At 46.0% G+C, this 17,083-nt stretch overlaps 1 protein-coding gene across 5 annotated transcripts in view; it reads right to left on the bottom strand.

Annotated features, from left to right (window-relative positions):
• The window catches only part of ttc12 (tetratricopeptide repeat domain 12), a 36,905-nt gene extending 20,093 nt beyond the window's left edge, over positions 1-16,812 (bottom strand). For 3 of the 5 annotated variants that reach the window (XM_038778981.1, XM_038778980.1, XM_038778984.1), the window contains exons 1-9: positions 16,715-16,812; positions 14,448-14,638; positions 12,542-12,569; positions 12,071-12,148; positions 10,907-11,028; positions 9,453-9,512; positions 6,662-6,733; positions 5,282-5,342; positions 3,099-3,287 (exon numbers count right to left, since the gene is read on the bottom strand). In XM_038778981.1, coding sequence (XP_038634909.1) covers positions 3,099-3,287; positions 5,282-5,342; positions 6,662-6,733; positions 9,453-9,512; positions 10,907-11,028; positions 12,071-12,148; positions 12,542-12,569; positions 14,448-14,638; positions 16,715-16,772 — 859 coding nt within the window. In that variant the 5' untranslated portion in view covers positions 16,773-16,812. Of the gene's footprint in view, positions 1-3,098; positions 3,288-5,281; positions 5,343-6,661; positions 6,734-9,452; positions 9,513-10,906; positions 11,029-12,070; positions 12,149-12,541; positions 12,570-14,447; positions 14,639-15,508; positions 15,595-16,714 lie in introns of those variants that run through there. The other 2 variants (XM_038778983.1, XM_038778982.1) reach the window with 2 other exon arrangements.
• Positions 16,813-17,083: the final 271 nt, after the last annotated feature.

Consider the following 17,083-nt stretch of genomic DNA (forward strand, 5'->3'; position numbering starts at 1 on the left):
GGATGGTGATGGGGAAAGGTTGGGAAAGACCAGCTGACAGTCGAAAGTCAGGAAACAAATCTCCTACCACAAAGAAGCTATAAAAACTTAATTGGCCTGTAAATAGGTTTTTTAAAATCTCTAGACGTAGAAAACGTCCAAATTGGGACTTGCAAGTCACAACCTTCAAAGTTGAGAGTACTGCCTATCCAATGAGGCAAGCTGCTGTTCTAATAATAATATTATTGTAATAATAATAATCTTTATTAGTGTCACAAGTAGGCTTACATTAACACTGCAATGAAGTTAATGCGAAAAGCCCCGAGTTGCCACATTCCGGCGCCTGTTCGGGTACACAGAGGGAGAATTCAGAATGTCCAAATTACCTAACAGCAAGTCCTTTCGGGACTTGTGGGAGGAAGCCGGAGCATCCGGGTAAACCCACGCAGACACGGGGAGGACGTGCAGACTCCGCACAGACAGTGACCCAAGCCGGGAATTGAACTGGGACCTTGGCGCTGTGATGCAACAGTGCTAACCACTGTGCTACCGTGTCGTCCTTGTAATGCATGGTTCCACAGATTGACCAGTATCCATAAAAGTGTTCCCCAGCACAGAGGGCAAAGCACAGGGAATGGACAATATTTATTTTTAAAATCTACATTTGCATAGTGAATGGGCTATTCATTTTGATTAATTACAAATCTCAATTTTTCTTCCATCCTCATGTTATTTTTTGTGTTTAATACTCTCCAACAGACTATTGAGGGTGACATTGTAATCAAACTGAGAGGACTAGATTATAAGCAATGGGAAGTATGGGGACTGGTTTTTGGGATGAATTTTCTGGAAGTTTTAGACGAGACTGGTAGGCATGCAGTCTGCCCTGGCAGATGTGAATCTGGAGATGGTATGGCAGTTCTGGGATTGTTTTTTACTCTAACTCGTCTACTCCTAGTCAGAAGACTCTTGGGTGGATTCCCCAATGCATGATAAAATCATGGAACCTTGCAACAGAGGAGGCCATTTGGCCCATCTTTGGTTGGCTCTTTGAAAGGTTTGTTCCATATAGTCCCACACACCAGATTTCTCCTCATAACTAGGCAAATCAATCCTCTTCAAAAATACATTTTCAGCTGTATTTTGAAAGTTTCTGTGGATTCTGCTTTCCAGGTACAGTTCTATGATATGGAATCGGGCTCTACAAACCTGGAAGAAGTGAGCTTCACACCAACATTTTATGCTGAGTCAATTGAGTCAATGTAAGAGCAGTATACCTGGCTCAGCATCCCCAGGCCAGTAAAGAAAAAAGATCCAGAGACACATGTAGAAAAGTGAGCTTGCGTGGTTAAGACAGGACTAGATAATAATAATCGCTTATTGTCACAAGTAGGCATCAATGAAGTTACTGTGAAAAGCCCCTAGTCGCCACATTCTGGCGCCTGTTCGGGGAGGCCGGGACAGGAATTGAACCCGTGCTGTTGGTCTTGTTCTGCATTACAAGCCAGTTGTTTAGCCCACTGTGCTAAACCAGCCCCTGATTACATTAATCGAGGAACACAAATTATATATTTACTGCTTATAATGCCATCTCCCCTACAGTGAGATAACCAAACGCAGAGAATTTTGCTGAACACCTCAGTTCAGTCTGCATTCATGACCCTGAGCTTCCCTGGTCATTTGCCATCCTAATTCTGTCACCCGCCCACTATAATATCTCGATCAACATCCTACAACGATGCAATGAAGTTCAACAGAGCTCAAGCAAGAGTACCTCATCAGCCAGTCAGGGAAGAAAAAAACTCACATCATCACAGTCACAGAACATCCATGAATGAATTAATGGATGAAGACATTCCCGTATATATTACATGGACACCGCCATGCCAAATGATACTACTGCTATCGCCTCCCAGACTCAACATTGAGTTCAACAATTCGGGATGCAACAGGTACTGGTAAGGATTCTGTTGTTCATTTATTCACTCTGTCACAGACCTTGACATTCTCCAGACCTGATAATACCCCACAGGCGCATAAAGTACACTACTCACAGATATTCAGCAGTACAGGTAGTATTATGCCATTCATCCAGCTGTGTAGATGCCGTTTATCCAATACCAGCACTACCGCAATGGGATACTGTCATAACCCCCCACCCCCCAAGGACCAAGGGGAAACCATCATTGGTCTCCCCGTTGTGGAGTACGAGCTTCCCAGAGATGGGGCGGAGGCCACCCACCTGGGGCTCGTTGTGAACTAAGATTAAATATGGCTGAGCTGTGGTTAGTTCTCCCAGCAAGGACTGTACTGGGAGTGATATGCCGCCTTGAGCGAAACTTTGTAACTAGTTAAATAAAACAATGTTCATTTACCGCCAAATTCCCCTGAAATAGCGAACATACCGGGCGCAATTCACCGACCCCACGCCGGGTGGGAGAATCGCAGGAGTGCCGGGCGAATAATGCCACGCCGCCCTGGCACCCGCACGCGATTCTCCCCCCCCCCCCCCCCGGACGGGCCGAGAGGCCTGCCTAATACGACCGGTTCACGCCGGCGCCAACCACACTTGGTCGCTGCCGACGTGAATAGCGCGCGACCGCGGCGTGTGGGGCCTGTGGGGGGTGGAGGGAGAATCGAGCACCATGGGGGTGCTCAGAAGGGGTCTGGCCCGCGATCGGTGCCCACCGATCGTCGAGCCGGCGTCTCTGAAAGACGCACACTTTTCCCTCCGTCGCCCCGCAAGATCACTCCGACATGTCTTGTGGGGCAGCGGAGGGGAAGACGGCAACCGCGCATGCGCAGGTTGGCACCGGCCAACCTGCGCATGCGCGGGTAACGTCATTTCGGTGCCGCCAGCCGCGTCATTCAGGCGCCGCCAGTTTGACGCAAGTGTCAAGGCCCGGTGCCCGAGATTGACACGCTGCCGCTCCTAGCCCCCCAAGGGTGGGAGAATAGGGGGCGAGGAGCGGCCTCCGACGCCGGAGTGAAACACTCCGGGTTTCACTCTGGCGTCGGCACTTTGTCTCCCTTTGGGAGAATCGCGGCCATCATCTCAAAAATGAGTGCAGGTGGGTAGCTCTATGAAAGTTAAGGGTATCACTGCATCTTTAACTTACACTCCTTCATCAGCTCAGTCAGTAATCTCACACCACCAAGGTAGAAAAGAGGAATCTTATTCGGGCTGGATAGTTTCTTCAGCACTTCATTGGCTGTTGTAATGTTCTCATTGCCCCGTTCAAACTCTTCCACTACTTCTTTCTCCTGTTGTTCCTGTTTTTGAGCCAGCTCCAGTAAATTTGTGTACTCTAAATTTTAATACACAGATTTTCCGTCAACAGTCAGCAAAGCCAAATATTATAAATCACGATACATACGTAACAAGTTAAAACATATTCCGAATTTAACTACAAAGGTTATGTATACTGTTTTCACAATGGTTCGATGGATAAATGTAATAATGAGCCAGATTTTTTTTTAATATTCATTCAAGGTATGCAGTCGTCATTGGATAGGCCAGCATTCAATCCATCCCTAATTCCCAGGTTCAAATAAAGCAAATTACTACGGATGCTGGAATCTGAAACAAGTGGAAATGCTGGAAAACCTCAGCAAGTCTGGCAGCATCTGTAGGGAGAGAAAAGAGCTAACGTTTTGAATCCGATGACTCTTTGTCAAAGCTAACAGACAGAGAAAGTGGGAAATATTTATACTGTGGAGTGAGAACGAAAGATGAGTCATAGCCACAGAAACTCAGGGAAACCGGTTGCTAATGGCCACAGATACCAAGAGTGCTAATGGCAGTGCCCAGAGAGGACAAAATATGTGAAAGGTCAAACAGCAGAGAAACTATCAGAGGATGAACTGTAGATTTGGGGGGAGGGGAAGGGGAAAGCAAAGAGGAGAAAGGTGAAGGAAAAGTGGATAGGATTGTGGGAGGGAGGGGGAATTAAATATATATTAAGAAAGGAAGAAATGGTAAAAGACAGTTAAAATGAAATGGGATTAAAACAAATGGGTCGAGGTGGGGTAGAGCTAATCATCTGAAGTTGTTGAAGTCAATGTTGAGACCGGAAGGCTGTAACGTGCCTAACCAGAAGATGAGATGTTGTTCCTCCAGTTTACGTTGAGCTTCACTAGAACATTGCAGCAGGCCAAGAACAGACATGTGGGCATGGGAGCAGGGTCTTTTGTTAAAATGGCAAGCAACAGGAAGGTCAGGGTCCTGAATGCGCACAGACCAAAGATGCTCAGCAAAGCGATCACCCAGTCTGCATTTGGTCTCTCCGATATAGAGGAGACCACATTGGGAGCAGCGAATGCAGTAGACCAAATTGGAAGAGATGCAAGTGAAACGTTGCTTAACCTGGAATGAGTGTTTTGTGCCTAGGATGTTAAGCATGGAAGAAGTAAAGGGGCAGGTGTTACACCTTCTGCGATTGCATGGGAAGGTGCCATGGGTGATGGGAGAGGTACTGGGTATGATGGAGGAGTAGACTAGATTGTCTTGGAGGGAACGGTCTCTGCGGAATGCTGTCAGAGGGAGTGAAGGGAAGATGTGTTTGGTGGTGGCATTGCGCTGGAACTGGCGAAAATGGCGGAGGATTATGTTTTGCATACTGAGGCTGGTGGGATGAAATTTGAGAACGAGGGGGACTCTATCCTTGTTCTGGGGGGAGTGGAGAGGGCGAGGGTATTGGTGCGGGAGATGGACCGCACACTGTTGAGGGCCCTGTCCACACCTGTAGGTGGGAAATCACGGTTGAGGACGAAGGAACACATTTTCGAAGCACCATTTTGGAAAGTTGCATCATCGGAACAAATGCGACAGAGGCAAAGGAGTTGAGAGAAAGGGATGGAGTCCTTACAGGGTATAGGGTGCGAAGAGCTGTGGTCCAGATAGCTGTGGGAGTCAGTGGGCTTGTAGTGGATATTAGTGGATAGTCTATTGCCGGACATGGAGACAGAAAGATCAAGGAATGGAAGGGTTGAGATGGACCAGGTGAAAGTGATGGAGGGGTGGAAACTGGAAGCGAAGTTGGTGAATTTTTCCAGGTCCGGGCGAGAGCATGACGCGGCACCAAAATAGGCTGGATAATGATCCAGAGTCAAATCCTGAGCCTTGGGGCACTGAAACCCTCAATGACCATTCCAGAGATCTCTAACTAGCATTTACAAAACAAGAAGTAGGTAAACAGGGAATAATTTAGTCAAAGCAGATAAGCTCACGCATATCACTCCTTTACATTTCGGACTGTATAATTGCTTAGCACGTCTTAAAGACAGCAAACATTTCTTGTACCTTTAACCAGCTTCTCTCGGTTTGGATCGATTTCTAAAATCTTCTGGTAGCATTGCCGAGCCTATTGAGGAACATAAACTCATTCAGATCACAGTTGCGCCCACTTTCAGTGACTTTCTGAAGACACATAACAGGTCCGGGGGGGGGGGGGGGGGGGGGGGGGAAGGCAGAGGTCGGGGGTGGATGGGTGGGGTGGTCAGACCTTGAGGGAGATGGGGAGGGTGACCTCCAGTCCAACAGGATCTGCCGCAGGGAGGGTGGGGATCTCTAAGATATAGGGGCAGAATTAGGCCATTTGGCCCATCAAGTCTGCCCCACCATTCGATCATGGCCGATCACATCCTGGCCTTAACTCCACCATCAGGTCTGGTGCTCGGGTCAGCAGAGGGGGGTTGTAGGGATGAGGGGAGGGAGGGTGCGGAAATCGTTGGGGGATAGGGTGGTGGGGAATTCTTCTTCTAAGTTTTTCTGGATGACTATTGGTGTAACCCTGGCAAAACCATCCAAAGTTTGCAATTTAAATCACATTTTTGGATAGTTCCCAATGCAGGACAATTGTCCGGAGGAAGTTAGGCCAAATGCTATGCAAATACTTACCCAGTGTAGCTTTGGGGTACCCCCAAATTTAACCCTGGGGAGCTCAAACTTTACGGCCCAATGTATTTCTCTGTTGCAAAAGCCAACCCACGTCCCTTCAAGCTACAAAGACTAGCCCTGTTAAGTAAGCACTGCTTGAGATCAGGGTTCAATGCTTTTCAGCCTACAGGTCACAACTAGCTTTCTTCCTCTTTTTTTAGGTCTGATTGATAAGGCCACTTATATAAACAGACATCATCACATACTACAGTATTAATAATTAGTTTTTTCACGTCTGAAACCATTTTCAGAGTATTTTCATAAGATGCCGTTTTGATCAGTAATTACAGTAATTCCTAATTATAGGTTTGATTTGTAATTCAGATAAACAAACAAAAATCCTTTCTTTCTACTTTCAATGCTTTCCCACAAAGTGGTTAAACTTCGGAAATGCATTATGGCCACACTTGACAGTAAAATGATTATAAACCTTAATTGTATGGAGCACTGAAAAACAGTTGTGTGATGTCCAAAATGGGAAATTATAATTAAACAAATGTGAATGGTTAACTGCCTTTCGTCTACTTGAATCTGAAATATCTGCCTAGTCTTTGTTTATCGGTGGTTGGTTGGAGGATCAAAATGACATAGGAAGATTTATCTGTGGCACGGTCTGCTGTCTTGCAGGCTGGAAGTAAAATGCAACAAGCAACTTCAGCAACTTAAATCAACAAGATTTTTAATGTCATATTCATTGCATTAAATATTAGTAGAAAGCTGCAATAATAAATGAAACAATCTTACCTCCCCATACTTCTTTAAACTGAGGTTAGCCTTTCCCATATGAACATATGCTTTTATACAGTTCTCATTGCACTGCAATCATAAAGAGTAACATATCAAATGACCAAACAGAATATACCAATAGCCCACCTCGACCAGTTTGACCCCGGCGATCACCCATTAAGTTGTGGGGTTTCTTTAGGACTCAAGTACAAAATTTCGACTGACACTTCAGTGCAGTACTGAGAGGGTGCTGCCATGCCAGTGGTGCCATCTTCTGGCTGAAACATGAAACTGAGGCCCGAAATGGTCCCAGCTGGGCATTGAAGACCCTGGGGCATTTTTTGAAAGACAAGTATAGAGATCGTCCTCTGTTCCTCCCTCAATTACCACCATCAAAACCATATATCATCTAGTCGCTCGTCTCACTGCTGTTTGTAGAATTGTGCCTGTATGAAATCCGACTGCTATAGTTAGCTACAGGTTAGCAAAATGTTTTGAAGATACAGATAATAATGCTACATTAATGTAAATGTGCTCTTTAGTTTGGATCTTGATTAATAAGGGGATCAGGGGTTATCAGAAGGCAGGAGAATGGGGCTGAGAAACATATCAGCCATAATTGAATGGCAGAGTAGATTCAATGGGCTGAATGGCCTAATTCTACTTTTATGTCTTATGGCTCTGCAGGATGGACTCTTGAAATGAATGAATGAACGAAAATTGCTTATTGTCACAAGTAGGCTTCAAATGAAGTTACTGTGAAAAGCCCCTAGTCGCCACATTCCGGCGCCTGTTCGGGGAGGCTGGTAAGGGAATAATCAATCACTGCATTCAAGGAATCAAAGAAATAATGGATGCGATCTACCAGCCATGTTGCGCCTGACCGGGAGCACGACATGGCCGGTAGCTGCCGGTAGGCCTCCCGCGCGCTTTCCGGCAGCCACTATGCCTTACGGGATCCACCCAAGTCCCGCTTGGTGGTGCAACCAGAATCCCGCCGACAAAGGGTGTGACAAGCCGCGCACGCTTATGTAGGTTTGGAACCTACTTAACCGTAATCACCCGGGATTTATTGGCCTCCCGGCATCGAACGACCTCCTCAGGGAGTTCCCAGCCAGGCGCTGTTCAGTACTGGCCCACACAAATGTGAAACAGGCAGAACAGCACCCGGTGGCTCTCCTGGGCCATCGGTCCCTGGGTGGGCAGGGATGGTGCAGGGTGGCCCTCTAATAATAATGAAAATCCCCCAGTCACCACATTCCGGCGCCTGTTCGGGTACAGAGGGAGAATTCAAAATGTCCAATTCACCTAACAAGCACGCCATTCGGGACTTGTGGGAGGAAACAGGAGCACCCGGAGGAAACCCACGCAGACACAGGGAGATTGTGCAGACTCCGGGCCCTCCCCCTGGAATGTGGGCACCTTGGCACTACTCAGCTGGCAACTTGGCACTGCCACCCAGTGCCAAGGTGCCTGGGTGGTACTGCAAAGTCAGTAGGAGCACTCCCGGGGTGCCTGTGCCAGGTTTCCCAGATGTCAGGGTGGCACTGCCAAGGGTCAGAGCCTGATAGGGGGCCATGAAAGAAGGGTGAAAGGGGGCATATGAAGGGTGGGGATAGCAAGGCAGGTATGAAGGGGCCTTCGGATGGTTGGGGAGTGAAGGATGAGGGCCCTGGAACTGGGAGGGCGCGCATGGGTAGACTTGAAAAGTGGGGACACACAGCGACCACATAGCGGAGTGTCTTTACTTGAGGGGGGGAGCAGGCCCATATATGTAGGGGATGGCATTGCCCGTGGGTCAGAGGTTATGGGGGACCCACAAGCTCCTTAGAGATCAGAACACCCTTTCACAATAACAGCCCAATCTCTGAGGCGCCGGTCTGGCCAGTGAGTTCAGCTCCCCAGTGATGAAAATAATTCTGGGCTAAACTGATGAGAAACACCCCAGGGCCCAAAACAGTGACAATGGGTGGGATTTAACTGAATGGGAACAAGGTTCCATAGCGAGCCACCTGTTTCTCTGGCGCTCGCAGTACTGAGAAACACAAAGCTATAAAACGGCATCTGGGTTAGATATGGGGCCTCAGCGGAGAATGCATGGCCGAGACTGCACATCGCCCCGTTTTGTGCACTGAGGAGCTCCGCTCGCCAGATCTCCTCAGTGTAGCAAGAGATCGGGGCACCATTTTTAAATAGCACCCCGATCTCTGGAGCCCCAGAAGCGACCCCTGACTCCCCCTCAGCCCCAACGCACTATGAGAGAGACTTCGGGGCTCCTTCCCGCACCCCCACAAACACCAGCACAGGGCGCCCACAGCCCAATCACCACCGCGCAAAAAAAATGCCAGCTTGGCACCCTACGCAGTTCTGGGCCGGCACGCAGGTGGCACTGCCAAGGTGCCAGGCTGGCACTGCCAGTGTACCATGTCAGGCTGGTGGTGCTATGGTGATGGGATGGCAACAAAAGTGCCAGGGTACCATCCTGCCCAAATGGCATTCACCTGGGGCCTTCAATCCCCTGGGAGATCTCTATGAGCGCCATTCTGTCTGGCCCCCGTTTCTGGAGACCAGTACTGAACGGCGTTCGCCCGAGGTGTCCATGGTGAAAGGGACAAGTCTCAACGCCTCGGATACCTCGAGAAATTGTATACTACAATGAGACCAGCTTTCGCCTTTAGTATACAGATTTGCCAAAAAGTCATCCCACCCACAATGGGCAGGATTTACATAGCAATGTTTCACGAGATTGCGTCAGATCGTTAGAAACATAAAAAACATTTATCATACCCTTAAATTTAACTGTTCTCACCTTCAGGGCCCACTCACAATCTGTAATTGCTTCTTCATATTTTCCTAATTTGATATATGCCTGAAAATAGAAACAAACAGACATTTGGTGACGGTGAACGAAATCGAACTAAATTATGGCAACCCGGGCGAATCCTAGAAGGCATATCAAAATTAGGAAAATATAAGTGTAAGAAAGCCAGACAGAACACCTTCCTCCAAAAGAATAAAGCCATGAAGTTAAGTTACCAGGAAAGGCTATTGAAATGGATAGTTTAAATGGATTTAAGAGAGATTTAACAACATTTCTGGAAAGAGGATGCAAGAATGAGGCAAATAGAGAAGCTTCGTTGGGCCCTATTTCATGTGTAACTATTTATACCATATGAGCTGATTTAAAGGAAAACTCATGATCTACTGCTGTCAGTGGTGAATCTTACATTCCTTTACAGCTTTGAAGTAGCGCTGTAGTGAAAACTACAGAGAACTAATCTGTTGCTCAACTTTGTTCTTAAAATGGATTGGAAAGAGCACAAATGAACTACCTTTTCGTTGACAAACTTGAAGAAGTATCTAAATTGAGTTACTATATATAAATTGAGTTAAAATACACTGCTCAGTTGAGAATATCATCCTTCAAATTAACTTTTAAATTGAGGTTCCATCTACCCATTTTGCAGTTTTAAATTTACATTAAAGATTCCCTTGTAATATTTGAAGAACAGCAAGGGATTATATCATGTCATAGTTAGGTAATCTTATTTTTTTTATAGAACAGTACAGCACAGAACAGGCCCTTCGGCCCTCGATGTTGTGCCGAGCAATGATCACCCTACTTAAACCCACGTAACCCGTATACCCGTAACCCAACAATCCACCCATTAACCTTACACTACGGGCAATTTAGCATGGCCAATCCACCTAACCCGCACATCTTTGGACTGTGGGAGGAAACCGGAGCACCCGGAGGAAACCCACGCACACACGGGGAGGACGTGCAGACTCCACACAGACAGTGACCCAGCCAGGAATCGAACCTGGGACCCTGGAGCTGTGAAGCATTGATGCTAACCACCATGCTACCGTGAGGCCCCTAAGATATCTTCCTCAAGATAAAACCATCCGAAACAAATTAACTGGTCCTTCACCTCGCTGCTGTTTGTGAGATTTGGTGTGCAAAATGGCTGCCACATCTACCAACTCAACCAAGGTAATTATGCTTTGAAATATTTCTGAGATGCATGGAAAAGCACTGTATTTAAAGCTCATTACTCTGACAAACCAGTCTGTAGCAGTAGCAGCACAGGTCGTAGAACCATCCCCAAGTGGATTGTCTGCCTGGGGAGAAAATGCATTTTGTAGCCTCACAACAAATTACATAGAAAAACATCCACTTTCTCCAACATGCATCTCCATAAATTATTTTTGTCAAGTCTTAATCCCAGAGCACAAGTGACAATGAATGGTTAAATATACCTGTGCTCGATTGGTGTACAGGGCCTGAAAATCTCTCAGCTTTTCCAGGCCGTCTGTATAGTACTGCACAGCAGTCGCATAGTCCCCCTTGTTGAATGCTGCATTCCCCTTCTCCTTTAATGCTGCAGAAAAAGTATTATTGTTTAATATTTCAAATATTAGAAAAGTAGAATGAAAATTAACTATGTGTCAATTTTTACATAGCAGGTTGAGGACCTTAAAAGGTTGAAGCTTCTCTCGCCTTCAAAAGCCCGTACCAGCCTCCCCGGACAGGCGCCGGAATGTGGCGACTAGGGACTTTTCGCAGTAACTTAATTGAAGCCTACTCGTGACAATAAGCGATTTTCATTTTTTTTTCATTTCAAGCCTACTTAACACGTTCTTTTCCTTCCATGTCTCCAATAACCTATAGCTTGTATTTAATGTTTATTCCCTCCTCCCTTTTAAGAAACACATTGGGACATTTCACAGCATTATGGGCTCTATAAGAATAAGTTATTGTGCACAGGGAATGATACAAAACTAGATCCAAGTATAAACCTGTAGTGCAAACGGGAAACGCATAGAATCATAGAAATGAATCAAGTTATAGAACCCCTACAGTGCAGAAGGAGGCCATTCGGCCCATCGGGTCTGCACCAACCCTATGAAAGAGCACCCTACCAAGGTCCACTCCGCCCTATCCCCATAACCTAACCTATACATTCCTGGACACTTAGGGGTAATTTATCAGGGCCAATCCACCTAAACTGCACATCTTTGGACTGTGAGAGGAAATGGAACACCCAGAGGAAACTCACACAGACAAGGGGAGAATGCACAAACTGCACACAGACAGCCACCCAAGGCCAGACTCGACCCGGGTCCTCGGCACTGTGAGGCAGCACTATGCCACTGTATATTTAGGTTAGTAGTCAGGACACACTACTCAATGGAACACTTTTTAACTTGTGGTTGGACATCTATAAAATCCAGAGTACAGCAAGAATCTCAGTTTGAATAAAAATATTTTTGATTATAATATAAGGACAAAGCAGTAAAGTGGAGGTCATGTAAAATTCATCCATTAACTTAATAAAAGACAGACTAATCTCATGGGACATCTAGCCCACTCCTCCTCCTGTTTCTAATATATTACCCATTGCAGCATTCAAAATTGCTTACCATTGGCGAGCTTTTGACTTTTCATCCGTCTCTTCCTTCTTGCCTCTGCATCCCTCTCCAGAACTTTTAAGAAATCCTCTTTTGAAAAATAGTTACAAATAAATATTCAGCAGAGTAAAAAACCATCCCAAATGAATTTTTGTGTTCAGTAAGGATGTTAATGCTGGGGACGGGATTCTTTTCAATTTAGACACAAATATCAACATTAAGCATAGTGCGCCTCAGCATCTACCTCATAAAACACCCCCGACTGCACTAACCTACCCATAACAAACTCCCAAAACTCATTCCAGTAGTGGGGAAACAAATACAATTGCCAACCAAGTTCAAAATCAAGTCTTAAATAGGAACCTGCTCCATCTAACCTTGGAATAAATCACTTGCCATTTGTTATTAATGCAGTACTGCCTCAAAACTGTACATAAACCTATGTCACACATATGTCACAAATGATTTTCTTAAGTACATTACCTTGGTTCACCTTACTGCTCTCCATTCCCTGCAAGAAAAATATTTTTAAATGTCAGTAATGTGATGAATAATGTATAAATTTTAAATTGACTTGATATATGTATTTTCATGTCAAGGAAGATAGAATGATTTTAGTATGAGTCTTGATGCCTAGAGGTCTGATTGGACTGGTAACTAAAAGGTCAAGTGGTCTGTTGGGATTGTTTGTATATATAAATTTTAAATGAGGTTTTACAACCCCTGAGGTTAACGAGATGGGTTAAAAGAGGATGAAAATTTAGTGATTATGGAAAACACAAAGTGGAAGTAACTTGACTGTTGCCTAGTGACAGTGCTTAAATGACATAGGGCCAGAGAAACATAGGAAGGGCTCAGAGAGTGAGGACAGGGATTTTCAGCTTTCTGAAGTAAGAAATACTATAAGGCTATCGGGAGTCTGAGTTTAGGAAATTCATGTGTTGGCTTTGCAGCTGAAGCATTATAGAAATAAATGAATAGCAATTGGGTGCCTCAGGGAGAAATACAAGTCGGGTGCGACACATCAACTGAATGTTCAAGAATTCATTCGGAGAAAATTGTTTGCATATGTATCAGTCCCAAGTAAAGAGCCTTTGTCTTAAGCTCATGGTAACTCTTCACTGGTTTGTCTGTCTGTAAAGATATTGCTGAGTAAAGGAATATTGGAAAATTGATTAATCTTTGTGTTTGTATTGCAATCTTTTTGTCTGTGTAATATAGAACACTTTTCCTATTTTAATAAATATTTTATTTTTTGTGTTAAAAGTTCGTCAGCTGATTCCTGTGAATTTGTTCAGTAACTCTCCTCCACTGTTTCCAAAAAGAAAAGTTATGATCTATCAAACCAAGTTTCACTCCAGGATCTGACTTGTCCAGTATTAATATCAGCTGGCATCACATTAGTAACCCATCAGGTAGATACTCTTGAATCACAGAAAAAACTGCTCGAGAAAGCAATTGCAACCCACTAATATAACTGAAGGGTTCATTTCTAAGAGAGATTTCTGATCATCCTCTGAACCCTACATAATGCCTAATGAGCCATCATGAGTCCGAGTTAATTGCTGTTGGTATCAACATGCAGAGACCCAATGTTAAAGGTGGTTTAAATGAAGTACCCAATTTCCAATACTCAAACACTGGAAACATACTGAGCACTATTCAATTTAATAAAGATACAAACAGTTTTTGTTATTCAATTCTTGCCAATTTGTTTTTTTTTGACACAGCCCAAAATCTCAAATTATTTCATGGCCAAACATGCAAAAATATAATTATTTCCACTTCTATTACTATTATAATCCTTCCTCTAAACTTTCTCTTAATTCCTCCATTACAGCCCATGGAAAATTTCTCTGCTTCACTGAGACCTCACTGCATTAAAATCAATATTGTTCACACTCACTCCACACACTGCTTTCAAAGTTCTGTGACGTATTACCAAATGCAACCTGACCCTCTCCTTAAACCCTGTACAGGGTTTTAAACCCAGTTAATCAATCACTGTTGCTCTCCCACGTACTTGATTCAACCTGTGTATTGTCCTTGACCCTTCATCTGGTGTCCATCATTTCCTTCATTGTGAATAAAATGCTAAGCAAGGCAGCAGATCAGTCAGCAAATGTTAGTGGAAGACACAAGTAACAACATTTTCTGATGAATGGTAACACACCCAAAATGTAATTTCTGTCTTTTCGCTACAAAAATTCTGATCCTATACTATAATTCTGCTTGGGGTGAAACAACCAAACAGTGCAGTAGACGTGTGTGGTTAAAAACCCTGTTCACAGTCAGCATCTCAAGACTTCAGCTTTTCTCCTGCAGTGTCAGAAGTGAAAGGTCAGTGTTTAATGGCATTTCTAATGCTCAATCTGATCGAAAAACTCACATATTTTCCTGGCGGATTTGGAGACTGGGTTGGCGAAGGGTTCGGGTTGATCATGGTCCGGTTCAGTTTTGTTCTGCATCCTTCCACTATCTCGGCTCCTCCGCAACCTTTTTCCAACTTCTCATCTGCTTTTTGAAAAGCTTTTTCTCGTATTTCAGGGTTGTCAGATTTAAGTTCTTCCACAATATCCGCTAAACAAGGAGATTCAATTAGAAGACAATTAAAGGAGCTGCAAATCCTTCAATTCAGCGGTCTGGGTTAGTGAAATAAGCCTTTAGACCTAATAGATCTGTTCCTCCCCAGTAGCTCAACCCCATGTTCTCACTATATCCTTCCTCTTTTTTTGGAAGACATCTCAATGACTCTTGTGCCGATCAGTAATATAGTCCATCTCAATTGTCTTCCGTAGTATTTCACCCACAGGTACCTTCTGCCCCCCCGTCAATTCAACTTGACCTTCAAATAAATTCGGAGGGGCAACCACCATGCCAATCCTGGATCATTTATCCATTGCAGAGGCAACTCTCGTCTGCTCCAAAGAACCCAAAACCCTTGCCGACTGCTAAGGCCTCTGGCGGTGCGGCTGAAGGCTATTGGTAATCGGGAATTGGCAATCGTGGTTAAGTAGCACTTCACACATCCCAAGAGAATTCCTGTGGGTGGACGGGTCATGCAGCATGTGGGAGTCCTTGCCTAGCAACCATCACTCATCCCTCTCTCTCCCCCACACACTGATCTCTCTCTCTCTCCCACACTCACTGATCTCTCTCTCACTCACTGATCTCTCTCTCTCTCGCTGATCTCTATCTCACAGAACACAGAACATACAATGCAGAAGGAGGCCATTCAGCCCATCGAGTCTGCACCGACCCACTTAAGACCTCACTACCACCCTATCCCCGTAACCCAATAATCCCTCCTAACCTTTTTGGACACTAAGTGCAATTTAGCATGGCCAATCCACCTAACCTGCACGTCTTTGGACCGTGGGAGGAAACGCACGCAGACACGGGGAGAACATGCAGACTCCACACAGATAGTGACCCAGCGGGCAATCGAACCTGGGACCCTGGCGCTGTGAAGCCTCAGTGCTATCCACTTGCGCTACCGTGCTGCCCAGAGAATCTCATTCTCTGATCTCCCTCTCACTGATCTCTCTCTCTCCCTCTCTTTTTCTCTCTCTCTCCCTCTCATTGTTCTCCCTCTCTCTCTCCCACTGATCTCTCTCTCTCTCTCTCTCTCCCTCTCATCTCCCTCTCTCTCCCTCTCACTGATCTCCCCCCCCTCTCTCACTGATTTCCCTCTCTCTCTCTCCCTCTTTCTCACTGATCTCCCTCTTTCTCCCTTTCTCTCTAATCTCCCTCTCTCTCTCCCTCTCTCTCACTGATCCCCTTCCCTCTCTCTCCCTCTCTCTCACTGAACTCCCCCTCTCTCTCTCTCCCTCTGATCTTCCACACCCGCTCTCCCGCTCTCCCACTCACTGATCTCCTCCCTCTCTCTCTCACTCACTGATCTCCTCCCTCTCTCTCTCACTCACTGATCTCCTCTCCCTCTCTCACTGATCTCCTCCCCCTCTCCCTCACTCACTGATCTCCTCCCTCACTCACTGATCTCCTCCCCCTCTCCCTCACTCACTGATCTCCTCCCCCTCTCCCTCACTCACTGATCTCCTCCCCCTCTCCCTCACTCACTGATCTCCTCCCTCTCTCCCTCACTCACTGATCTCCTCCCTCTCTCCCTCACTCACTGATCTCCTCCACCTCTGCCTCACTCACTGATCCCCTCCCTCTCTCCCTCACTCACTGATCTCCTCCACCTCTCCCTCACTCACTGATCTCCTCCCCCTCTCCCTCACTCACTGATCTCCTCCCTCTCTCACGGATCTCCTCCCTCTCTCTCTCCCTCACTCACTGATCTCCTCCCTCTCTCCCTCACTCACTGATCTCCTTCCCCTCTCCCTCACTCACTGATCTCCTCCCTCTTTCCCTCACTCACTGATCTCCTCCCTCTCTCCCTCACTCACTGATCTCCTCCCCCTCTGCCTCACTCACTGATCTCCTCCCTCTTTCCCTCACTCACTGATCTCCTCCACCTCTCCCTCATTCACTGATCTCCTCCCCCTCTCCCTCACTCACTGATCTCCTCCCTCTCTCCCTCACTCACTGATCTCCTCCCTCTCTCCCTCACTCACTGATCTCCTCCACCTCTCCCTCACTCACTGATCCCCTCCCTCACTCACTAATCTCCTCCACCTCTCCCTCACTCACTGATCTCATCCACCTCTCTCAGGAACCGCTGCAGCTCCGGGTTTTCAGCGGCCGCCATCTCGCTCCAGCCGACGCTCCAGCCGCTCGGCCAATGGGCCGCGTCCTTGCTGCGGAGACGCCAACAAGCCGGCCGCTCATTGGCCGCCTGTCGCTGTGGAGACGAACGCCGTTGCCCCGGGTGATGGGGTGGAAATCTTCCTGAAAACCAGAATCCATATCAGCAACATAATCACCCTGGGAGTAATCAGAGTATCAATCAGAGTATTGATCAGAGTATATATCAGAGTATTAATCAGGATATTACAGAGTATTAATCAGGATATTACAGAGTATTACTGTGAGTATTAATCAGAGAATCAATCAGAGTAT

Source organism: Scyliorhinus canicula, chromosome 19, assembly GCF_902713615.1.
Source record: "Scyliorhinus canicula chromosome 19, sScyCan1.1, whole genome shotgun sequence".
NCBI classification, from domain to species: domain Eukaryota; kingdom Metazoa; phylum Chordata; class Chondrichthyes; order Carcharhiniformes; family Scyliorhinidae; genus Scyliorhinus; species Scyliorhinus canicula.